General features: G+C 35.8%; 1 protein-coding gene across 1 annotated transcript in view; it reads right to left on the bottom strand.

Annotated features, from left to right (window-relative positions):
* The window catches only part of LOC117413765 (succinate--CoA ligase [GDP-forming] subunit beta, mitochondrial), an 82,476-nt gene that overhangs the window by 5,760 nt on the left and 48,781 nt on the right, over window positions 1–27,935 (bottom strand). Inside the window, exon 10 of the mRNA XM_034023076.3 lies at window positions 1,412–1,532. Coding sequence (XP_033878967.1) covers window positions 1,412–1,532 — 121 coding nt within the window. The remainder of the gene's footprint in view (window positions 1–1,411; window positions 1,533–27,935) is intronic.

The following is a 27,935-nucleotide window of genomic DNA, read 5'->3' as shown; positions in this document are numbered from 1 at the left end:
TGTAGTTGAGGACTGATGATGTTTGTAACAGACTAAACTCTTCTCATTTGCTGTAATTCCATAAGGCATTGCACTTGTGAAACCTGAGAAGTATTTACAACATCAGTAACCTCGGATTTTGGCATTACATTTCAGTTTTTATTCACTGTACAGGATGTGTATGGCTATCCTGCCAGTAAAGCCTTCCACCTTGATAAAATCCTCAGCACTTACGAGCTGCCATTTTGCAGACAGGTTCATGTACCAATCAATATTTAGTAAAGACATTAAACACTTCCAGATGAATAACCTGATAGCCAATATTGCTGTTGTGATTCAGTTGCAAGTGAGGAAAGAAAATACTTTATTGATTAGCCTCACATCTTAACCTTTAAATGTAATACTTTAAGATTGGTAACGGCTTGCACTCTGCAAATGCTATGGTTTTTTTTTTTTATTCTTTTGGAAAACAAGCCTGTCTTAACAACTGCTTGAAACCACACAACCTACTTAAAAAAAAAGACATTCATCAACATCCACACAGCCACGTCCTTCTTCAGATTCTTCCCACCTTGCATCGGACAGAACAGGATTGTCATTTTAAATTGTTAGTTATCTGGCTCCAGTATACAAGTCTAGTATCTCAGTGCCCTAATTTGTAGAGTATACATGGGGCACTTATCTTGGGAATCAAAAGTTTGCTAAAAAAAAAACAAACATACAAATACATTTGACTGTTTTAAAGAACAGAAAGTAGTCGGTGCCAATTGCTGAGAAATAATTTGTCCAGAAATTAAATGTACATTTCGAATGTCAGGTTTCGTTTTGACATTTAGATCAAACCTTCGAAAGTAATTTGTTTTTTTACTATCAAGGAAACATTGTTCATCCGGAAGAGAGATTCTCTGGTGATTAGTACAGTACTGGAAGGAGCAATTGCTCCTGACAGTAGGAAACAGAAGAACAGTTATAGTATTGTATTAGTATTTACTATAGAATGTGCCTGTACTCCTCTATACCTCTGCCAAGCTTTGGCTTTTAAAAGCTCTGGCTCATGACCGAGACCCATTTGCAGGCAATTTGTCTCTGTATGCCCTCTCATTTGAAATGATACAGGTTTCTATGCAATCGTGAAAGCATGCAGAACCCTGTTCAGATACCACCGATACATTTGTAACATGATAACTGGACTGCATCTCTACATCTGGACTGCAATGTGTGCAACACATATATAGGTAAACAAATATAAATATTTAAAGCACTGTATATACATAACAAATAGAAAACTTGGGTAGATGTTTTCAGCAGCATCCACATGACACAGTCTCATCCAAATCCTACAAATAATTCACCCTAATCTACAGGGCCAGTAGCCAGAAAACACATGTTACATCAAATGCTGGTGAGTGAAAGAGCAGATTCTTGCACTTACCTTCAAGTCTGACCACTAATGGCACCTTCAACCCAAGTTCCCTGCATGCCTTGGTGATACCATTTGCAATGATCGCACAGTTTACTATTCCACCGAAAATGTTCACAAGGATTGCCTCAACCTAAGAAAAGACAAAGCCAGATGATTAATTCCACAAGATACGCAAACATGAAGAATCAGCATGAAGAACCTACCAAGAAAACTTAGTAGGACGTTGGAGGCAATTGGCCGTTAACATTTAAGATGCATCTTCTAGACTAGCCTTGAAATAAAGTCATCATGATGAGTTAAATATTAGTAAATTACATTCTGCTTTGGTTTTCCAGATTTATGTGATCAGTGCTTCTGTGTCATTTTCCCAGGGCATTTAGGGTTATTACCTTTAAAAATTCCTGCAGGGTCAGGCACAGATATTACTGTATGCCATATTTCTCGATTCAGAAAAACTATGCAATTCCGTTTTGCAAAATGTTCCTAATAGTAAAGTATATATTTTTTAGATAGGCTTTATTACATAAAGCGTCTGTACAGTTTTAGCTATGTAAGAAGTGCAGGGGAATGAGTGCTTGGGAAATTAATTTAGACACATTAATAACACCTGATATTTTTTTGGCAAACTGGTAGCAGCTTCATTCATACTGCTAATGTAACACACCATCCACTTCATACTTAGTTTAAGAGCTTTTAATTTTCTCTCTCCAGCAGGTGTCAAGAGAGGCAATCTGCACCAATAACACTGTACTGTGCAATCAGGTTTTTATATTCTTAGTTCTTCGTAAGTATGTCAGCAGATGAAGACAGGAAACTTTGCCCACTGTCCTTGATAGAATGAGAGCAGAACTTTTGGCAGCATATGAAAAGCAGACCCATGTAGGGTAAGCATTCAGCACACATGCAGATTGTGTATCAGGGGAGTGTTGAAGAGCAGTACAAATAAAGTCAAAATCCTCCATGAAGAACTGCAAGTCCAGATAAACTGAAAACTTGTATTCTGCTCATATAATCGTTCCATAACCCATATAAAACCGTGACGGCAACAAACGCCCGGAGGAACCTTGCACCACTAAATGATAAAAAAGAAAAGTCATGAAAAGAAAAACATATCTTTCCAAATGCAGCTCACTGTTTTATCAAAGAGCTTAACTGTATATTGTACAATTAGTCGGTTTATGAATTAGCATGTGGAAAAACAAAACAAAAAATAGACGATTCCTTACAGCAGTTCAAATATATTGATGACTGCAGCTGCATTCTCCTCAGCTGATACGTCTTCACTCTTGCATGTAACATTGAACAGATGGACAATTAAGTACCGTCAGACTAATTTTTGGAAGTGTTAGAACTGCTGAGGCTTATCTGTGGCTAAGCACCTTTAACTTCTGTAATTGTCTATTTCCTAGACCTTCATTATATCCCCTGCAATAGGAATCATCTATTTCTATAATGCACACTGGTCTCATCAAAACCACAATATCAAATGAATGCCATCATTCATCTGTATATAATGTAGTGTGTTAAATTGCAAGAGGCTATGGGGTCATCAGCAGATGATGGGGTTCTGGGTCCTGTCAACAGGTGTTAATATGTATTGCATAGTCTAGGGGTCAATGCTAGCAGGCATCCTTTTGAAGGAGTGTGAGCTATTCTGGTAGAAGTGGCCAGCTGTCAGGGTTCAGGAGGGGTTAATGGGTATAGTAGGTGTGCAGGTTAAAAACTTCTATTATCTTTACAGTCATGCCCACATTGAAAGTTGAAACACAGCAGTGACAAACTTTGTCTCGTTCTTGTCTTACATGAATTCAGACCATACCGAAGTGTGGAAGGCTGCTGTTTCTATCAGCTACTATCTTAGCATTTGGCATACAAGTAAAGGGTTTGAAAACTGACAGGGGAGAGCAGGATTCTGGAGTCCAGGCAAAAAGAAAAGAAAAACTCATCTGTAGTCAAAGCACAAGCTACACTGCAATACATATATCAAAAGCAACTAGACCATCTACTGTACAAAACACTGAATTCTGTTCAGGGTTTAATACCTAAATATGTTTGTAATATTGGTGCATTCCTTTACATGCATTCACTCAGTATTACCAGACTGCAATGGAGATGCATATCCCAATTTTCCTGGCATTTGGAAGGGATCTTCAGTAAAATGTATGAATACATATCATTTCAAATAATGCTCACATATTGGTATTACGGCTACATCTCACAAGGCACCTCAAATCGAGTCAATGGCTGTGTTGCAAAATCTTGATATGCTACTATACCTCTGCTGGCTATTTAAAATACACAGTATGTTGGCAGTGTCTACAGTTTTGATCCCTGCGTTACATTCCCATGTTGCATCCTGCATATTTTACAATGTAAATGCAGTGTATTCAATTTAGTGTTATCAATTTGATATGAAGATATAAAAATAGCTGAGCCACCATGTCATTTGGCATTTTTTGGACACAAATTATTCTAGGTTGCTGTTCACATCACAGGTCTGTCCATCACATACTGTAACTACTGAGTGCAGTCTACAGAGCAAAGATTAATATCCATTTTTTTATAATCTCTGCTAATCTGGCAGACACACTACACAAGACATGTGCCAGTAATTATGTTTACATTTTTTTACAGTTTACAAGGATAAGAGTGAGGATTTTAAGATAAGCATATGGACATCTTAATTTAGTCTACATCCATATCTATGAAATAGACCATTTCTATTTATCTTTTCAAAGCTACTGTATGCTGTAATATTGAATAAAATCTATTCCTGGCTACTAGGGAAAAAAAAAAAGTATTTGAGGAAAGTTAAATGTTATACAGCCAAGTCGAGTGAGTGTGTCATCTTTAAACTGTAAAGTTTTGTGTGTGACAGAATGGGCTTAAAATCAGGACTGCTTCACCTCACAACACTACAGTGGCCCCTACTGGCCAGGCACCGGGTGAACTTGAGGGGACACCTACAGGGCTGGCCTTTGTCTCACAGGGGCTGGTAGCTCGCCAACATCTGCTGTTGAGCTCCCAGGTGTAGAGAGCTGAATGACTTGGAACTGGAATTGGAGGACACCCACTGACCTTCAATTCTCCTGAGAGGATGTGGGGAGCTGCTGCGGTGTGGGAACATACAAATCTGACTTTAAATACTTGTACAATCTAAAAATCCAAAAAAGACACAAACTACTTGGGTACAATACCTTGTATCATATTACCAGGTAGATATTGATCTCGATATAATTCACTGTCCCATCATTGCTCTTATGCTGCATTCAATGAAGTTTCACAGGGCTCACTATCCATTTATAAAATCGATAAACCAGACGTCAAGCTGTCTACAATCCATATAGAGTGACCTATTGAGCCTTCCCGGGGAGGAAAATAAAGAAAAAATGCTACTACTTTGAGAAAGGTCTACAAAACTTTGTTCTGTCTGCACAAGAATCATTGAATTGATCATATATATTACACTGTCCATTTACTTCCGTAGACAGGATTTAGTCAACAAAAAGGGGAAAAATAGTCAGCATTTCCAATGCTCCCACATGAATACACAATAGGGTCTCTCAGTGCTACCTTTAAATGGCTGAACAATCCTTTATCAATACCGTGATTTGAGAGAATATTAAAGGGTACATAAGGACCTTTTTATTTTATTGTGTTACATGTTCCCATGTGTTGCTACAACTGTTTACATAAGGTGTGTGTATTGTTTGAATTTATTTATTATTTTTTTACATTTTCACCACTTTTTTAAACTTTTAAATTGCATTCCCTCCCTCAAGATGGCTTCCCATGTACGCGTATGGACTGCTCAGACCTCTCAGAACTACATTTCCCATCATCCTCCTGCTCACTGGTAAATCCATCTCAGTTACATATGTGAACAGGAGGATGATGGGAAATGTAGTTCTGAGAGGTCCATAGGGGGTACATGGGAAGCCATCTTGAGGCAGGGAATGCAATTTAAAAGTTTTAAAAAGTGGTCAAAATGTTAAAAAAAAAAAAAATTAAACAATACACACACCTTACGTAAACAGTTGTAGTAACACATGGGAACATGTAACACAATAAAATAAAAAGGTCCTTATGTACCCTTTAAAGTAACCTGTAAAAGCAAAAAACAAAAAACAAAATGTGTTGCTACAGTATTCTGGATGAATTTTGACATTGTCTGCCCTTTATACAGGACTGGTGCTGAAATATAGAGTTTGTAGGTTACTTTTAACACAGTCGTGTGTTATTCCATTTCACCTGTCAGAACTCAAGACAAATGACAAAGGTTTAAAGAAAGAATCACCTTCATCACTGTCATGAATGATATCAGCTGCTTTACCTCAGCGACATGTCACAAGTTATATTTATAAGAATCGTTATACAATTAAACAATGCTTGCATCCTGTTATTCATCGTGACCTCACATTTTCAAATATGTCAGAATATTAATATATATTTTTAGTTTCTGTGTATTTATTGAACTCTTCTCTTGTTCTTTATACACAAGAGTTGATTGTCTTTCTGTTGATTCTCATCTGTGAAAGGTACAGTAATAGAATTCAGCAAGGTTCAAAGTCGTTGTGCCTATTGGCTTCTGTCAACTGTTCTATTCCTTCTGTTGTCATTGACTGAGATGAGCATAAGCTTTGATAGATCCTAGTTTAATGATAGTAAAGATTACTTCTGATCTTTATAAAGACACCATCACAATAAGGTTTCTTGGTCCACTGCGTTTTATCAATCTTAATGCAAAAATGTTCAGACAAAGCAAACAATGCTGTAAAAACTTATTGAATACATATTGATGTTTTTGACTAAAATGAAAAATCTCTTTAACTTTTCAGAACTAAAGAGGCAATGTCACAGTGAATCCTTCATGTATCAGTGACTTTAGTTTTCTTTTACTGTATTATTTTAACTACTTGAATAAGCATTTGAGCTAGTGAGTGGTTTTCAAATTATTTCAGTGACATCGGTACATATTCCACTGATCCTTCAAAAAAACAGAGTATGATCAAAGACTAATAACATGAAATACACTATTGCACACTACAACCAATTTGATATATCAGTACATAATGAATTCAATTCCAAGCATGAACAGCTTAAAACTGTAAATGTATTTTCAGCTCAAAGCATATGCTCGAGCACATGACAGACAGTAAAAGAATCTAATAACACTTGTTTTAAGAGTCTGACAATCAAAGATTTTACTAACCCGACTGTAACTAAAAACTTCAAATCTAGCCCATATTAACATTATCTAATCTTACGGCCAATGGAGAAAGAAATCTGAGGGATTCATTTTCAGGCTGCAATCATAGTCTCGCAATGGACCATGTTCTTAAAATCACTGATATCAGTGGCTGACCCTGATGTAATCCGCTGCTCCGAGGCCTGATCCGTTTAGTCTCCAGAAACAAGCTCCTCAGCAAATGTCACTAAACCCTGTCTGCTGCGAATTAAAAAGCAACATCGGCAAATAACTCTTCCGAGGCTTACAGTGATTAAAATCTGACAAAACCCTTACCACAAAGTACCAGAGTGGATTGATTGACCTTCTTCTTATAGGAAAGGAAACCTACTTTTGCCTTTTCAATCACGTTCAAATTAAAGTGTTGTGCTTTGCAGAACAATTTCAGCAATCAAATTAGGAGTCGCTTTGCAAAATATTTCATTACCTCTAAGTAGGAAGATAAGAAAAGGCGACTGTAATTTTAGATTATAAATTAGAAGGTGCACATTTTTTTTTATTTATATACTGTAATTAACCCTTGATTTAATGGTACCACAATGACACATCATGTACATTCTTTAGAAACCCTATTAAATATTATATTGATAATTCTGTGCAGCTTTAACATCGGTCAACAATATTCATTTATATCCTCATAACAGGAAAAAAATAAAACATAGGCTTGCTTTGTCTTACACATTTAAACATTATACTTAGGATGTAAGTCTTATACTAATGGTAACCAAAACAAGACATATTTCACTCAAGGCATATTTCACTCAAAAAAAAAAAAAAAAAAGATTATCAGATATTTGCCCTTAGAAACAAATAATTTTATTGTAAAATTGTTTTAGAAAAAGCAGCTTTTTTCATGCCTGCTGTAGTCTTAATTTCCACGAGAGGGCAGAACAGATCAACATGCAGGAGCAGTGACCGAAGAGCCATATTTAAGGCATACTGTCAACCATAAATGTCTACTTCTTCAATCGCAAATTTCATTGATTTCTATTTTCAGCTTTTACAGATACTGTTTTCTGTTTCACAAACCCTGATTACCACTAATCTTGGTCAAACTTATCTAAGGTAAAATTAGTTTTGAGATGAATGCTAATCGTGGTCTGCGAAACTAGCTGTCAATATAAGTAATTATAGTTCATTTAATTTGCGAGGGTGTGTTTTGTGCAAATATTTGTTGTTTTCAGTTTTACATTAGGAAAACTAGAGGGGATATGGTAGGGAATACAAAGACCATCTATGACAATGGTTTTAAACATCTTTAACTATCCAGTAACACTGCAAGCGATTTATATTCCTGAATATGAAATGTTAGGGGAAACATATTGATATCCAACATTTCAATTAACTTAACGGAAACTTCAATTGGAATTACAGAGATACAGTGTTATGCACAAAATGAATGGGATTGATTGGAAGGAAAAGAATATTGAAATTCCATAAAATAAATATTAACAACACTCCATATAAACTATAATGAAGCAAGATCAACGGTAATTACAGAAAACACTGCATGGAGAAATAATTTGTACTTTACCATAAACTTCAGAATAACATATGCCTTGTAAATATGTATAAACAGCAAGGCCTTTTCACAGAGTGGCCTAAAGTAAAATACTTTGCATCTACAATGTGTAGGATCTTCTTAGTAATTGGTACATTTACTGTAAAAACAGATGACAAAAAAGTTACAATAATTGAACGCCAACTACATCAGATGCAAAGCATGTCCCTGAAGACACCAGTAATTTACCATCAATCAAAAATGTATCTCTACTGTGTATTCTCACACTTGCTCACATGGTAAATAAATTCACTCCCCCCTCCCCTAACCAGCAGCTGTAAGACTACCCGTGAATCATGTTTTCCCATAAGTAGCATTATCTGTTGCATATGACCTTAGGAGGAATGATGCACCACTAAAACAACAGACATTCACCTGCCACCCTGCTAACAGTCTTGGGAGTCCTTCACTTTTTACTGTGTAAAAACTGACAAGAATTCCCATGTGCTTCTAAAACAACAATTCTTGTATAGTCCTGGCTAGATTACTATTTTGTACCACAGTGTCACTTTTCTGGGTCATAAAAAAAAACCTGAAGTGAAGCACCAGAACTGTAACACAAACACAAAGAAGCTGAAGGTTATTTTAACACTGGAGCAGATTGAACCCCCCCATCAAGAAAATAAAGCACTACTCTATACAATATTTAAATGGTCCTTCAGAAAGAATTGTCTGAACGCTTCTATAAATCACTTTTACAATGGGTGAAAAATTAAAAACTCAGTCATGTCGCTCCCATTGTCTTATGTATTAACCAGTTTCAGGTATTGACATCTGAAATAATGTATGTCTGTTCAGACAGAGAATAATGGCACCAGAGAATACCGGCACAAGCAAATCTGGTATGCAGCTAAGGTTAATCATGGACTTATGAATGTGATGCCTCAGCTTGAAAACCTGTAGGAAAATGCCGCTAGTGTAATGGACAGTGAATATCATCACAGCAAGTACAAATCTGCAATCACAAAGTGCACTTATTTATACATTCACACAGCTTCATTGTTATTGGAGACCTGCTTTTAATATCCAGTAGAAATACTTTAAATCCAAACTGCATCTGAAATGCAGAGGAACAACAACACTCAAACAAGAGTGCAGTTTGGAAAGGGGGGGGGGGGATTTAGTCTTTAATCTTTAAAAAAAGTAAAGGATTTATACAATGTGTGTTTAGAAAAGGACACTTGCATATTAAAGTTGGAGGTCTGGAATTCAAGTGCTTCCAGGTTAGGAGCAAAAGAATCAACCGAAGATAAATCCTTCTGTAGAGATGTGAAAGCTGTGTTTAAAAATGCAAACATCAAAGGCAAGCTCAGATTGCAGCACTCGTACAATTAAAATGTTCAAAAACTATTATAATCTACTACACACTACAGATGAAAGGACAATCTGCATCACAATGGAACTAATGTGATGCATTACATTTTCTTTGTTAAAGAAAAAACAGAGAAGGTTGTAATAGTCAGTAATTTCCAAGCAACCATTCTAAGCACTAAACATGTTTACTGAGAAGTCGCCATGGAGCAGCACAGCAATGTAATTAATCATTTCCCTATCTAGTCAAAACAATAGGAAATAAAAACTTGTCTTTTATTTTACAGTGATGCCTATGAATGACTATCTGAATTATCGTCCAAGTACACATTTACTGCTGCCATTCACGCTTAACAATACCATACCCTTGATACATGAATTTTGAGACAGATTACAAACATGCATCCTTTGTAATAACTAATACAATTTGCTAAGGCATTAAATGCACACGTTCCATGGCCTATTAAAAGCATTGTTCAAGTTTATCTATTAATTGCAGGCTTCAGTTAAAGTATTCACTTTCTAGAATGCTAATCCTGTATTTACTACAAATGGTTAGAAAAAAGTGATACAGGTCAAGGGTTAAGATCAGCTCTTAGCAAAAGCAGATGCATTTTTATTTCTGGTAATAACATTACCATTCCAGTCTAATATTCATGCCTCATAAACACAGGTTACGAGATGCCCCATGTCTTTATGTATATGTGGTCTGCACCTTATAGAATTAACTCATTTTGCTTCATAAAGTCGAATGAAACCTGATGACGAATGTTACATTAACATATTAAATTGGATACCGCTTGGTAGTTTGCCATATAGTTCATGAAAAACTGACAAATTGAAAAATATGATGAAATCTAACATTAAATACTGTACTAGTATTATGGCTTCTGGTAGACTTTTGCGATATCATTTTGTAGTTTCGTTGATTACATGATATTAAATAAAAGATCAAAATTATGTTCATATTATTATTATTAGTATTGTCTCAATCCTAAACCTATAGATGATGCAAAAGTTTTTATTACTCAATAAAAACTGTTCCTAGTTCACCCCCCCCCCCCCCACAACTGCCCCCCACAGAATCTTATCACATCTCTTATGTTTTTTGAGATATATTTCAAATTCTAACAGCACACATGCTTTCAAAGTGAGGAAAGGCCCCAGCTTTTTGTTGAAACTTTTGATTTGGCCTGGAAGAGGGGATAAGAGAGAAATAATTATCCAGCCTGTTGAAGCATGACAGCTCTTCCTTGCTGAAAGTAAGAAAGATGAAGCATTATGTCTCAGATCAGCTGCAAAAGAGAAACATCTACACAGCGTGGCCTTACATTTCTGCCAATAAACACACACAAAAACCGCAGGCTGCCTTCCTGTTGATAACAATGGCAAGAAAATATGTTAAATGCAGGTGCATCATTAAACAAATGGCAAAACCTACGATGGCTCATCTATTTGACTCACAAAACCAGTGACTAAGAAATCACTTTGGACCCCTAAGCTTGTACTACAATATAATATAAACCTTCATCAGGAGGCATCAGGAGGCAGCAGACAATGACCACCAAGACTCCAGTACTGGTCAAAGGTCATGTAACTGTGTTATTCCATTAAATGCCCACCTCTTGTCTCAAGGTGTGCTTCCATCATCTGCAATCAATCACAAAATAGGTAAAGTGGGTGAGCTCCTCTGTATAACAGTGCATCTAAATGTGAATACTCATCACCCAATGAAGTGGCTTTCATTGTAAACACTTTTCATTGCAGACTCACAATTCATTCCATTTAAAAGTACAAGTGGATGGAAAAAAAAAAAAACTCCCCTTGTATAACTGTTTTATCCAGATTTTTACCACAAGCTTAATTCTTCATAATAAGCTCAGATGGGTCTAATTTAGCTCAAAGTAAAACCTGGAAAGGCTCACATTGGTATACAATGGGAGTCTTGCTGTACAGAAGACATGTATTCAAAGTGGCTTTTGAAGACTGCCATGAAATTACTTGAACACTGTACCGTGCAAGTGTCTGATTTGATGATATTCATTAAGTTCAACCTCCCTTCAGGTGTTCCATTCTGGTTACAACTTGTAAATGCATTTCATTTGTAGCGGAAGTAAAGGAATTAATCAACTATAAACAAATACACCCTAAATTAAGAAGATGGAGTGCAAGAGTGCATCACAAACACACAAGACTGAATGAATGACACTCAAGTGGTTCATGCTGCATCAAGGTCTGCATGTCTTGTAGGGCACCACAAGGATATGAACTGTATCAGCTGCCTTTACTTGCCCATCAAGGAGGAGTAAGGCTTTTTTTTTTCCGCTGAAGAACTATTCATTTCCAGAAATCATGTCTGCAATACAAAAGAGCTTCACAGATTTCTAATGAAGTACATTCAAAGTCACACTGTTTTATACTGCTTTAGACCGAACTAGCACTTTGTCATCTCCATGCCTACTCCACCTACACACCAAGAAAAAAAAAAAAAAAGAATAACATTAACTGAAATTGTCTTGCATGTTTTTCTTTACTGTAAGAACAATAGGCTATTCAAACAGTAAAAGGACAACTATTGTACACCGAGGTCATTATTGAAAGGGACTCTGGTTCTTACTGTTTTTGTATATCTTATCCTCATCCCATTCAAGCAAGGCCTTCTAAGGAGCAATTCACTGACAACTGTAAATTCGTCAACATTGTCACCAAGGCTTTGTTGTTCGGTTTAAAGTGGTTATTTAAAGTTACATTATTCATTACATGACACTGCATTCCCTTCTTCCTTCTGCACTTGCAGTCTTTCATTTCCCATTCAGTTCAGTTTCCATGATTATTAATTAGATTAAAACATTCAAAGGTAAATTCAGTAGCTACCTCTCAAGTGCCTCCTAGGATTTCACATTTTGCGTAAGGGTTATCTTTCCTTCTACACAGTTTTTTATTTGTTTGTTGTTTTTATAAGATCAAGACAGGCCACAGCTGACGTAGTTCTGCCTTTCTTTTTCAGGACAGTAAAAAGAGCAGCTTTCACTTTTGATAAACATGTTCTACTATTGAACATTATATGACAAGTAGAATCTCTTTGCCATTGACTTTCAGTCTATTAAAAGTGAACTACACTCAACCAGATGATAACTTACCCAGTCTCAGGTATGCCACTATATGGTTGTGTATATATATATATATATATATATATATATATATATATATATATATATATATATATATATATATATATATATATATATATATATTAATGCATAACACACTTAAACTATTTACTGAGAATAGCAAAAGGTGTCTTTAAGAGTAATTGCTGAAAGAAGTCAAACAAGACAATGCTACATTTGCCTTGATACATATTGTGAGTTGTTTTTTCCCACCTCATAAAACTAGCTATCTGTATTACTCATTCTCACAAAATGTATGACCATTCACTAAACTGTTACTCAAATAGCATTCCCAAGCACTCAACACTTTTCAATCACCTCAGGAAACTTGCATTCTAAAACTCTGCATTTCTGTTCTTTACACAAATTATTTTATTAGATTTGAGGAATTTATAAAACACTGAATGGAATACATAATCACCTCTGAGACTCAACATAACAAACTAGAGTTGGATATAAAACACTCAAATTTTACTTTGTTTATAATGTTACATGGCCAATCAAATTTAATTTATTCTAATTTATTCACACAGAAGGTCAATTATCCAAATGATTTTAATTCAGATTGCACCTGATCTTGGAAGCCAATGAGCCATTTAAAGGGCATCTGTTTTTTTTTTTTTTTTTTTTTTCCTAGGTATCAAATTTTCTATTCCTCCCCTCTCCCCTTTTGCATGAACAAACAAAATAGGTAACTAGTAATGAAAAGGTGATACAAGGGATGCTAACTACTATAAAGAGCAACTTGAAAATAACATTTTAAATAAGACTGTGTTTCACTTAAAACATTAAATCAAACTTTACTGTTTTACATAAACAAGTGAAGAGTAGTCCCAGCTCAAAGTACATGCTTACTCAGCTGTATTTACTCATGTAATACAAGGCTGGTACAATTACTCTCCCTGGATTCATTAAATGTGTGTTGTTTTTTTTTGAAGACAGGCACCTGGATGCAACTGTCACAGTTCACTAAGGACTTTTAAAATAGCTGGGGCAGGAATCTCTCTCTAGCCATCTGCAAGCATCAACAAATACTGTACAGGGCTACGATAAACCAGCAATTGACATCAAATAAAGCTATGCCTCAGTGTAAATGTCTGCAATAATATCACAGTCCTGGAACATCTCACTAGTCGCAGCAGTCCTAAGAATTATGTTTGTCTACAAGAGGAAATAGATGGTCTTTAACTGCATCGCTTACTTCTGGTCCTTGGACTCATACATGACAGTTGTTTAATGTGTATCTCAATACTGATACTACAGTACTAGACAGCTGTATTAAGTGTTGGCCTGGATTTCAATTTCAAACCTACCAATTTGATCTAAACATAATTGATCTCAAAGCTACTGAAAAACTAATTGTTCTACTGTCTTGAAATAGCAGACCACAATGAAAAAAAAAAAAAATCCTCATGTTCAACACTTTGAATTCAATAATGCAACAATTTCACATAGCAAAGCAATGTTTAAACAAGTAGATGTGTCCCCCTTTTGATATCCTCTTGATTGAGACCAAACAGACGTTAACACAAACTGTAACATGTTTACACGACAGCTTTATTGCAGTGAATGTGCTGCAACTTGGAGCTTGCCATTCAAAATAAATTACACCTTTAGAAAATGTAAGTCGGCTAAAACACAATTAAATGACTCTCTTTTCCCAGGGTAGATAGAATGACGAGTTCTGCAGTGCTGTGGAACAATTGCCAATTACAGTTACATATAGCACTAAAATCATTTGATTCTCAACACTGTGCTGCCACATTGTGTAATACAGTACATGACTTACTGTAGCAGACGACAGAAGAAAGACAGCTGACAAAAACTAGTTCATTTCATTCTTCGTTATTTATAGTTACCGAGGAAAAATAAATAACAAAACTGCATATAATGACTGAAAAATAAACATTACATTTTAGGAGGAAAAGTTACAAACCCCCTTCCCAGTCTTTCTCATATGCTATTTGGTAACTTTGGTAAAACATCATTAAACCCTACAGTATGTGCCACAGCCCTCCGAATGTATTCGCTTAATTAAGTCACTTATTAAGAGACCCACAAGGACTCAGTAAAGGTTAAACGGATTAGTAATTTACTGGACTGGAAGCAGTCAGGGATACTTTTTCATAGCAAGTTTCAATTCATTTTCTTTCCTGCCATCCAATATTTGTCCAGGTGAACATTTAACCCTCAAGCTTTTGACAGGACGCATTTGGTGTAAGAACCCTTCTTGAACACAAACCCCAGTGATTACAGTGTGACAGTTTTCTAATTATTCTGTCAAACATCAATCTCAGAATGTTTCAGGTTCTTCAGAGCTGTGACTGACAGTCTAATCACTGATATACTTAAAATGTAAGTATCAGTACTCAGTGGCAGACAGGTGGTGACGGGCATTGAAAAAAAATGTAATTGTAAAGGCACTATTAACTGACACTCGGAAACTCTGGGTAAGGTTTACAAACCCACAAACTGTGTAAACATTTTGGTTTTACAAGTGTTGGCTTATTACATTTGTTCAAAACCCTACTATCTCTAAGGTATAACAAGAAGGTTCACAGATTCACACAACACGGTTTTTATGTCACAAAGTGACACAGTATGTGTTGTCAATAACAAGCACAAAAATAAATCGACTCAAAACTTGATTGAATTACTTTAACAGCTGTTATTTTACAGTGCAAGGTGCACCTGTGATATGTCGCACTCACTTCTCTAAATGACCATTTGTTACATCAGTGATTCTTTTATCCTAACAATATTATGTCAGCAAATCTAATATACTTGCAAAAGAGAGCACGTAGCAGGCAGTAATCATGCAGGGTGTTCTACGTCTTAGACTTCACAACTTACTGCGTAGAACACAGCTGCATATTTCCAGTCCCAGCGTCCCTGAATATATTTGTAGCAGTAGTATAAAGAAAGGCATTGTCAAGTAAAAGTGCCCAAGGAAAGAATACACATTCCCTGATTGAATTGTTCTGTGCATATGGCATTTATTTTATTATTATTATTTAAACTAAAACAAAGAAAAACATAGTAAAAACAAATCTAAAACATTTGTGTTTATTTCACATATTTTTTTTTTTTCCAAATGAATACATCATTCCCTGTGGCTTCTTGTTTCTGTTATATGGGTATGCATACATCATACAAGTGTTTCATAGCAAATCAGGTTTAGAATAGCCAATTATAGTTACAGTAATCTCTATGAACAGCAGCCAGCGTGGCTAGCATACAAAGTACATCACTGGGGAGAAATGCTCCCACCTGGATGCAAATTACAGAACCTGTGGGCAGGAAGTACATTGTTCAGTTCACCAAAAATAAATACAAATACACAAGTTGCTGCTTAACACTAAGAAATAACGGTGGGTTCATTACAGAATGTCTTCCTGTGGTGAAAGCCAATATTACAAAAATTTTTGGCAGTACCACCTCTATAGATGAAATAAAGTAAAGAAAAAATGGGAAGTAAATAAAAAAAATCTGGCTGTGACATAACTCATAGCTTTCTGAGCTAAAATGTTTTGGTTCTAACATGTGTGTATATCACCAAGGTTTCGAAATCGGTAGGTTACACTTCAAGTCCGAGTAAAGATTCTGGACAGAATCCTGGATGGAAGAGAGTCATAATTCAGTATTCAGTTGCAGATGTCAGATTTGACTTGGTCAGACAGGACATCCAGTACCATATCAATGTGATTATGGAGATTCTATCTCAAATCACAACCACAGGAAAAGTAGCAAAGTTCAATACCAGAGATGGATCATTTTCAACCACAAGCATGTGCTGCAAACCCTTTGTGAACTTTCAAAGACATTGATGGCAGTTTCATCCAGTATTTTAATTTGGATGTATTCCACGTTGGTCTGGTACCCTAGAGATAGAGGGTGTTTGTGCTCTGATAACGACACTCGCGTTTCACCTCTTTGACCTGGATTTGAATCCAACAACTTCTAGAATGTCTGAATCTCGTTTCTATATGACAGCAAACAGGAAGCGTATGACAGTCTCAGTCCAGATCCTAGTGGAAGGGGTCGTAAAGTATGTCAAACAATCAGGCTAACAAGTGGAATCCACACAAAGTCTGAGTTCACAGAGGGCAAAATGCGATGAAAGGGAATCTTGGGTAGCCTATTGGAATTGAAGACTTGGCAAACATCAACAAATTAGTACAAGTTACTTCTGACACTAAGCAGGATTCTTTCATTTGACAAATAAAGATACACCATGTTGCTGACATTAAAGCACATTTGTAGAGTGCACTAAAGAAATGAAGATATGAACAGCTTTTTTGTTTTTACCAAATACTGTTGAGCAAGTGAGGGAAACGTAAACATCACAAATTCCCCCCAAGTGCTGCTTGGAAATGATAAGTCAATTCAAGCTAATACGTGGAACTGGATTCTAGTTTAATGAAATAAGGCCCAAATCAAACTGACGTATGCAAATGATTTCCATTCACACGGAACATCTGTAGCTAACTTAGAATTTTAAAATATCTATGCTTTTGATTAGAGCAGATCGATGTTCACTTTTATGGTGTACCACATGTATCTCTAGGATACATTGTCCCTTTAGGAAAATGACTTGGAAAATGTTTTGGAATATGTGTAGTGTGTAGTGTGGGAGGGCAGAGTGTTGGGGTTTATGTGTTGGTTGGCAGGGATGGGGTTAATTCCTTGCCTTGTCAAAATATATGTGAAAATGTGGGTTTTGTGCACAGCCACAGGTTTAATTGGTTAATTGTCGTATTAATTTAATTAGCAACACCTGCTAGTAATTTAGGCAAGTGTATATAAGCAGGGCAGCAAATGAAGAGGAAGCATGGGTGGTCAGACCTGACAAGGTATGTGTTTTTGGTACCGGTAAACAGCTTAGCTGTCCGATTATAGGAAAAACTTTAAACGTTTAGTTAGTACTCCTGGGTGGAGTTAGGTTTTGTTTAGTTTATTTTGTTTTTGTGTAAATAAATAAATATACAGGCCCCACCCTGTTAAAAAACCTACATGTGATTTTGAGTGCTGTTTCTTTTCTAAGAAGACAGCGTGACAAACTTACCCCGATTTGTCACAGTAGTCATATACATGTAATCTATTCATGTTCCAGAATGATTTTCATAAATAAAACAAATAAAAAATAAAAATAAAAATCTACTTCTTGTGACATTTATTTATTTATTAAAGCCAAATCCTTCACAATCCAGAGAACACATTCTCAATCACCAGTTGAGGAAGAATACCTCCAGAGAGCAGCAGGAACTAAACCATTCTGATCAGGTTTCTGTGACTTTGAAGCAAAAGGTAATTTGTTCTTTTATAGTCTTCAATGAAGAGTCATGCTTTGTGGTCCCAACCCTTTCAATCGAATGATTTGTTGGATATCCGACTTTAAAGATTCATCACATACCTATTAGATATCAGATTGGTCATGGAGTTGTAATTGCATTATTTGTTTATTTTCACTCCTGGAAGCTCCTGCGATGACAAATAAAACAATGCCCCATATAAAAAATAAAAATAAACAGATACATTTTATGCCAGTATGAGCCATTAAGACCATTCTGCACACCAAATCTGTTAAGTCACTACCCTTTAACGCACAAAAAAATGGTTTTGATTCCAAATCACAATGTACAATAAGAAATGCATGTTTGATCATATTTGTTGTGAGTCGAAGATGATGATGATGAAGGTATTACCCACATGCATACTCTCTGTTTCCAATATACACTTTTTTTTACATACTGCAGGGTAACATCTTCTTTTGACAGGGAATCCTTACCTACATTGGAAATTCAAAGGCCTGTGATTGTAATCTACTCCTTGCACTTCGCATTTAACACTATAGCATTGTGCGTCTCCCTTTATTTTTTAGCACTGTGAGAACTTCAAGATTTGACCAAACTTGTCTCCAGGACTATTTGCATACAAACACAACATTCAATTGTTATTTTATAGTGAGGTGGCCAAGGAACATGCTTGTGGCATTCATTAATTGGAAAGGCTGTAACAGTTATGAATTATGATAAACCTAATGAACCTCCAGTGGTCATTACCAGTATCAAGACCACTGCATTTGTTAACTAATTGGGGGAAGCTATCTCTTGCCAAGATTGGTTTATTAAAATAACGAGGAAGCATAGCATAGAAGCAATTAAGTTTCTATGGAGCATATTAAGCATTACGTTTCTAAAAGGAAAAACTGTTAAATGTTACAAATCTAGCAATAAACTACACAGGTACACTTAAAACCACTGAATTAACATTCAGATATCGTTCTTTACAGTCATGTCAAGTCACTCAGTGTGAGACTCATTCATTTAAATTTTCTCAGCCTTGCTTATCCCACGCATACACCCCCCCCCCCCCCAACACATCATCATATGCTTTGTTTTTATGTACAAGTAAAGTCTGTCATACAGTACATATCTTTTTGTAGAATATGAATACAACAGAGTGATACAGGATAACAAAAAAGGCTACCTGTATATTAGTGTTTTATACAAAATCCAATTTTGGCGAGTTACGTATTCATTTCTTAAATGTAGTGTTCCCGTAAGATGTGAACATGCAGTCACCAAGGGAAAAAGACGTGATGATAAAGTTACCCGCTGTTCAACACATTGGGCTAGTTTCTCAAAGACATATACTCCAAATTGTCATTGGCATGAATTTTCAGATAGTTGAAACGCATCCAATAAAGTTACCAACTCAGAAATAGACAACTCTGGCATTTAATGAGGGCTTGTAGTTAGTCTAAAATGGTTTATTAATTGTTTTCTTGTTCTGTCAGACAAAAAAATGTGTTAATGGCGATTTGGGCTAAAACAGTTTGAGAATGTAATTCTTTGTGTAGATCTGCACGGTTTACCTTTTTACCAGCTGAATGCAAGGCCAATCCAGCTGCGTCCAATTTTTAACAAAACCACCACAGCAAAAAACCTCTTCATAGATTAGGGAGGGGCACTGCAAGATCCATCGATAGAGTTCAGTACAATTTTGGGGTTTTTGTAGTACTATTGAATATTCATACAAGATCTGCGTTTGGTTGAATGGTACTAAACAGCTCAGTTTAAAACGGTTCACCTGGTTAGTCATCTCACTGTGGACTGTGGATTGAATTACACCCTCTGGAAAAAGTCTCACTCTTTTTGATAATCTCTGGCTTTACAGTTTTATAATTCGTATGAAGGCCCAATGCCAGTCTTACAGTGGTACCTATCTTGCAGTTAAATGGAACACATAGAGTACATCTTAAATGTGCAGTTTTGAAAGAAATGACATTGCAAACAGACGTTTCTTTTTTTTTTTTTTTTTAACGAAAACAGCGGGTACTACACAAGGTAAAAGAAAGTTCTCCGTTTGTTTTCCTTCCCTTCCAGAAAATCTGTTAGACTTGCACAACCTGGGTGCACAGCCATGAATATATACTTAAAAAAAACAAAACTCTGATTTATCACAGGCCATAAAATGAAGTTGTAAACCTACTTGTATCAAAGTAATATCATAAAGGCATGTCAATTACTTCACACCTAACACCAGTGCAACCAATGAGACAAATAGCTACTCTGGCAGCGAGTTACTTTCCAGCAACGTGGTGCCAGAACTCATGGTAGTTGTCACAGAAGTCTGAAAGAGCTCAACTTGAAATACAGCGGAAAATGAGTCTGGTGCCCCCGGGTGCCTCTTTTCACTACTAGAGAAATATAAAGCATAAATGACATTCCAGATGCAGTGTACAAGCAGAAAACAACATAGCACTGAAATGTTGCTCTCATTTATTCGACGATGATTCCCAGTGTGTGGTAAAGTACCAAATTGTCTCAAACTATAGTCTTACCCACAGATAAAATACACAATGGGAATATTAGTGTGTGTGTGCCACAATAATTCTTTGAAATGAGTTGGTCAGCAACGTAAATCTTATATAATACATGCTTCATACAGTAACATAAAGCAGGATTATAGCACATGAAATGTGTCTTTAATGTGTTGCACTACAAACTAATTATATGTGTGCCCATTTGAGGCTGTTGAAATCAATACACTTTGCTCAACATCAATCAATTCAGTTCAGCTTGACTCCTGTTCAGTCATGGATTTTGTATGAACACTGCAAGCATCTGAGACATTTTGAGTTAATTATTAAAACTGTACTTCATAAAAATACATCCTTGGTTAAATCTGAACCACCATTAGATGGACCACACTCAAGGGTGGTTATGTAAAACCATTATTAATGGATGCTATTGAACGAATCAAAAGAACGGAAAATTATTAACTGATAAGGAACCTGAAATCTCCTAAATGACGATACTGAAGAGATATTTAAACTGAATTTGACAACTGATTTCAGTTAATGATTTAGATTTATTTTGTACAGATTACATACATACAGTTGGATTACTGATCTTTTTCAGAGTGTGCAATTAATTTCTAGTCAATATTAACCCTCTGTATTCCTGGAGGCAGACAGACCACTTTATTAATCTAATACTTTTTTTTAGCGCCACTGACAAAGCAGTGTTAAGCTTTCCACCTGTATGTACCCCTGCTTGTCCCAGACGGTCTGTTGTGATTCTATAGAAATAGATTCAATATTATCAATAGAAAGTATTTGAGTATTTGTATTGCATTTAAACACGTTCAATATTGCAAACAGGCAGAAGTCATGGACAGAATACTGTTATCAAAACTGCTATCACAGTCTGCACATGAGAACTGCACAAAGCAAACTAGTCTTACGTATGCAATCATATACAAGTTTAATTACTAGTGCTGAAAAGATTACATTCCTAAAATAGCAACCGAACAGCTGATCTTTATTACACCCTCCAGTGTTAATGTATTAAAGAAGAAAAAAAGAGTGATATTCTGAACTTTAGTTAATTAAGTCTGTGTGTTCCTTATTTTATTTTAGACATTTGTAATTAAAACATAGAGGACATCGGTTTAACAACCCCAATGTGTGCTTTAAAAAACCAAAACAAAAATGAAAAAAACAAAAAAAAAACACCTAAAAGGAGAAGACTTGACTACATTGTAGTACATTTTGGAAAGGCAGTGGAAACCAGTAATTTTACTATACACAATGTCTTTATGGGACTGTACTATCTCTGTATAGCAGAGGTCTAAAAAGTCATCAAAATGGCAGTCATGTTAGGCCAGAGGTTAATGTCATCATCATCAAGACATTTGGGTGATTCATTCTTAAACATTTACAGCAACTTTGTGTGGTTATAGCAGAGTTAATAAAACCAAGCAGATATGAAGTCCCTGTCTAAAATGGTCTTTGAAATGTGCAGTTTTGACAGCATTTGTTTATCTTGTACATTGTAACTAATAAAATCATAGTTTTAAGATATGAGCATTTAACGTTTTAATAGTCATGGTACATAAAGTGAATTTTGTAGTCATGTTGTTCAAGCACTGTCCTCGTTTTCTAATCCACTGCACATATTAGACATATTAAGCTATCATTTAAAATTGAAAAGATTTACTGTTCTTCTGTAAAGACGGAAGCAAATGCAATATTGTGTTGCGAAAATAATTAGTTGTGGAAATGCTTTTTAGTCCTCGTCATGTACTTAGCAACATCCCATTGTTCCTGTAAGGAAATAAAAATGAACCAACCAAGTATAATCATACTAATTAAAGTCAGTTCATTCAAATTACGTAACTAAATTGGATGGTTAACAGCCCTCGCCTAATCTAATTCATTATAATAAAGCCAAACATGACTGAAGACTAAGTACAAGAGAAGATATTTGCCAAGGAATAAAAAAGGACCCCTTAAAATTAAAGGTATTGCCATTTGTTTACCATTGGCAGCTGTTGACTCACCAAAATGATAAACATGTTTCTCTAATAATACTATTTTCAGCTTAGATATGACTCTGGAATTAGATAAAATAGCTCTTTGCCAAAAACTGACACGAGTCAGACAAGGATGTGTTTCCTTTATAGTAGCAAAGGGAATCTTTATCCTGGATTTCTCCTACTCACTATATAAATAATTTGGTACTGAATGTCAGTGCTTGTGACAGGTATGGGGGCTAGGCCATCACTGCATCACAATTACAACAATGACAGGTGAAACCACAGTGTGAATCTTCCAGTGCACCTCAACCTTATTATCAATCTCTTTTTATCAGGATTTGTGTCTGTTTTAAACCTGAGACAAGGAAAAAAAAATTTATCTTAAAAAACATGTGACATAACTTACATTCCAACATGCTATGAGAAAAACAATGTTACGAGTGCACAGTACACTGATTCTGTACAGCCTGATATAGAGACGGCTCTGCTGTATAACTCATTTTAGTATTTTAGTATTTGTATATTATTAATGCAGACACTTTTCATGGAACTCACATTTATCAAGGGTGCATATGCTAATATTACCTACTGTCACTCACAGTGCATATACCTCAGGAACACAGCACAGGCTAGCAGGCAAAATACTTTAGGGGTTTTATTTATTCATTTTCTTTATTACTGTACATCGAAATACCCAAGGGTTGTGAAAAACAGCTTAATGCATCACACCATTTTTTTTTTTTTTGTACACTAATGCTAAACAATGACACATGTATTATTAATAGAATTGATTTAACTGTTCCACCTGAGTTAGAATAAGGTTGATTTTTTATATACTTCTAGTGCTAATAAACATCAGTGAATATGTGCGGTTAGTTAACTGTTCATAATGTACCATCATTGATTTTTATCACCTGCACTTTTTTTGCTACTACACCCATGCCACCAGCTTCACAAAATGTACTGCTGAAAAATGTAATGCATAGTCCATATGTTAAGTAATTAATTCCAGATCATTTAATATTTGTAGGTGTTCCTTTACTTTGTGTCAAAAATGTGGATACAGTATTTGGAAGCAGCACTAAAGTTAATGAAGCTATGTTCCAAATCACAGTTATCCTATAATTATCAATATGGCAAAGGCTGGGAGTATGTAGTTAAAATAAATAATGAATGCTCCTGATTAGCTAGCAGCTTCTGACTCCCACTTTCCATTGGTCAGCACAAGTGGAATTCTGCCTGTGCCCTGCTTAAACTCCCTTTAACATCAACGGAAAGGAGCAATCCCATGCAAACATAAAGCACTTTGCCCTTGAGTTTGCATTTTACCATGTATCACCAAAATTGGGACCTCAGCCTCTGAATGAGTATGTCTTCAACAAACTTAAACCCTTTCGACAGCCAGAAGTGTGACATACAATAGCACAAGAATGAGGCAGAACCTCAGGCACTTCCATACTGTGAATTTTCAAGATAGATTTCTGCTAGCTGACCCTGATTTCTCCCATCAGTGCTATATTATCTACCTGTCAGTCAAAATGCTGGTCAAAGACCAAGAGAAGCTGCGGTTCAAGTATCCACATCCCTAAGCTGCTTCTGATTACAGGTTTTATACATAATTCACAAACCACTATTATGTCTGTAATAACAGTTCCTTGACCTGTAAATCATATCCACAGAAGCACTTACTGTGACAGTATTACACTTAAGAGCTTCTTTGAGACGTATGGTTTTCCAATATCTACTATAAATTTTAGTTAAAGTTTAGTTTATTTTTAACACATTTTTAAGCTTTGTTATGTACGTTTCCCCGGAAGGACATTATTAACTCACGAGTGTCTGTTTTTTTTTGTTTTTTTTTTTTAACTGTAATCAACACTGACTGAACCATAAGATAACACAATGTGTTGTACAACAATGTCCTAAAGCATGTACTTTTCTTGGCTGTCACAAGATGATGGCATCAACCGGCAAACCGGCGACCCCGCACACTGCAAGCGAGCATCTTCACCTCCTCATCTCATCTCACCGACAGGGGACAGAATCCGTAACGGCAGTGTATCACACAACACTGCCCTTTATACCTATCTTTGTCCATCATAGTGTAATTTTAGATATGTTCACATTAGTAAGCCGTGAACCTTGGGAAGTAAGGGGTACAAATGGAAAATAAGCTAGTTAAGAATAAAGAGGGTTGTACGCAAGACAAAAATTAAACTGGGACCATGATGGTTATGACTTATAATTTATCTCCCCCAAAAATTGGAAGAATCTCATATCAAACCTTATGGATTTATAGATGCAGTCTGTGAAGTACACTAAGCATTTGTATTACATGAAAGAAAACTCAATGAAAATATAGGAATACTAAGATACTATATTTGTGGAAAAAACTATCTGATCTAAATGTAGACATGTTTGGAAGAAGCCTTTCTTGTTACCCTCCACAACTCCCAATCAAAAGACATATCGTCTGGTTAATAAGCAAAACAAAACACATCATCAAAACAAATGTTTCAACAAAAAGCCTTTGGCCATGTCTCCTTTGGCTTCAACACATTTTCTCTAATGCTCCCAAGGATTTTTTCAAACAGATCCTGAAAACCACCTTTTACCTCGGACCTAATCTAGTTCAATGAAAAGGTGACCTTTGGAATACCTTTTAGTTAAGATCAGGGAATAAATGTTCTTATATTCTCTGTAGGCAATCTCTATAGTCTGTTTGAAGATTATAGTAAGAATGCATTGAGCCCAGACCCAAGAAATATGCCTCATTTCCATCTAACAAGTTGGAAGGAACACTTTTCCAGCATCAAGCCATTCTTGACTGTGTGCCCTGAGTGGCCATGACATTAGTCACTACAGAAAACTTCATAGTAATGCACAGCACGTAAACTGAAAGAAAGAGGAACCAGGATATTTTCTACCTCCACTGGGGAAGGTGTGTCAGAGCCCAAGGGGAGCACATGTCATTGTTCCGGTGTTTTTCTGGAACTTTTTGAATAATCCATGTATCTGCCACTTAGTTTCTGCCATGTGCTCCTCCTAGTCTCTCAAGTAGAGCTTATAGGGGAAGAATCACTGTGCTAATAATGTCTTTGATGGATTTAGAGGAGTAAGACATCCAGCATCAGTCCAGCCACTTCGACACAATTGATGAGTCGGATAGTAAAGAAGAAGTGTTAATATTTTTCCATTAAAAACACTTAACAAGGAAGAGCTGCGTTTTAGTATAATCTATATTAAGGGCTTCTGTTTTTCGTTTGTTATTAATTTCTTTTTTCGGGGCTTTCGCTTTTTATATACTGTATGAAATTATTGTTTGTGGTTACTTTCCAAAATTCTTGAGGGTTTTTTTGCTGTCACAATATATATTAACTCGACAGTACTTGCACACCTCATGTACCTGCTTTCCTTTGCTGTCTTCCACAACAAAATCTTTATGGTCACGTGCATATTCTTCTGGGGTTCTTGTGTGTTTAGGCATTTTTTTTCACATTTCACCAGAATTTACAATTCTGTTTTAAGTTCTTTAAAATCAGAAGCCCTATCTATATTTCATACATTTTTAAGGTTTGAGGAGACAAGTCTTTTATCTTAAAAAACGGGTCACAGACTTCAGTCCCCTAGGTGTTTTATTTATTTATTTATTTATTTTTAGGACTCTCTGTTATCCAATACTGTATGTCATTAAATTTCAGACTGCATTTTCATTTTGACTGACAAATGATTTGCCAAAACTATAAAGTCACGTAGACAAATGTTTCAGCTAATACTTTCATCAATGTTATGAAGTATTCTTTGTATCAATACTGCAGCATTCTGACTTTAGAGACCTGCAGACATTTTGCTGCACAGCAAAAAGATGCAGTTGCGTGTGTGTCACGGATTGCTCGTGTGGTGATGTCAGACCAGGAACTGAATGACACAGAGTTATGCAGTGAACGCACTGCTTGTGCCAGTTTATTAAATTAACAAATAAAACATTTAAACAAAACACTGAACACAAATGGCATGTTGGCCAAAATAAACAGACAGACAAAACAGACAGTGGACGAACCCCAAACAAGTATCATGCTGGTTCTCTCTCTCTCTCTACTGCAAACACACCAACCCGAGTGAGTGATTTGTGCATCTATATATACAGCTGTGCCGGGATTCAACTGCTAATTAATCATACTATTACATATTTTAATCTGCACGTGAAGTGATTGTGCAATCCCCTTGCCTAAATACAAATCTATAGTTTACATATATATCCCGTGCACCGATATATATATATACATCAACAATAACACATCACATACAGCATAAAACACAAAATCAGTACAGGGGCGTAACACCCTGCCACAACGTGTCAGATAGTATGAGATGATACTGTAGAGGCTGTCCTTACAAAGGCAATACAAAATTCTCCTGTCAGGACACTGCACTCTGATTGGCTATCATATTATTGTTAATAAAACAATGAATAATCCTCCCACTACACCAAAACCCTATCCTTAAGGTCAGTATCCTATACTGCAGTCATTACACATCTAAAGTAGTTCATGTTTGGCAGTGAATAAGTGGTTTTGTTACTTTAAAGAAAAGATACTGGAGGTGCTGACTTCCTCAGTTGTCCTGACAGGAACATTTCGTGGTGCCTTTGTAAGCACTGCACTGTACAGAGCTTTGTAGACAACCCTGATCTGAAATGAATTATTTTACATACAAATTGAAAAGCTATCCCATATTTTTGTAAAGCACTAGTACAGGCATGAGTTTACTGAAGCGCTGTAAAATTACCATTCTAATATAAGATATGGGATTATATAATAAACCCAGTTCTTGACTTATTAAACTGAGCTGACATTATAAGTCATTCTCAAACACTGTAGAAAAAAACATATTAAACAGCGATTTTTAATAAATAAGAGCTACACGAGTCTTCTAAGACATTTCATTTTGCCATTTCTTGGATATGATTTAGAGGTATAAGCTCAAACTAATGGTAGAACGTAGTCTCTTGGGTTACCCAAATAAATAATAATAATAATAATAATAATAATAATAATAATAATAATATAAAATGTCTAAAGGGCCATTTTAGTCTCTTTTTTTCACTAATTTACACCTTAAGATGTTTGAAATCATTCTGAGAGATTCTATATTCGTATTTTCCCTATGGCTGTTTGTAACTTTTATCTAAATTAACTGCCAGATCCAACCTTTCTCTAACAATTTTATAGAATAAAACAAGTAGAGCAAACTTAGTTGAAAGGTCATATAGTCATTTGAAATGTCCTTTGACTCACAAAGACCAGACTTGTTTATGAGTGCATGCCACAGAGAAAACACACTATATTACACAGGAAATACATTGTTTAAGTTTTTTTATCAAAAGATTTATATCGAGTCCCAAAGGGTTAGAAATCA

Source organism: Acipenser ruthenus, chromosome 25 (assembly GCF_902713425.1).
Source record: "Acipenser ruthenus chromosome 25, fAciRut3.2 maternal haplotype, whole genome shotgun sequence".
In the NCBI taxonomy this organism is placed as follows: domain Eukaryota; kingdom Metazoa; phylum Chordata; class Actinopteri; order Acipenseriformes; family Acipenseridae; genus Acipenser; species Acipenser ruthenus.
Note: the sequence above shows the minus strand (reverse complement) of the source record. Positions and strands in the feature narration are given on the sequence as shown.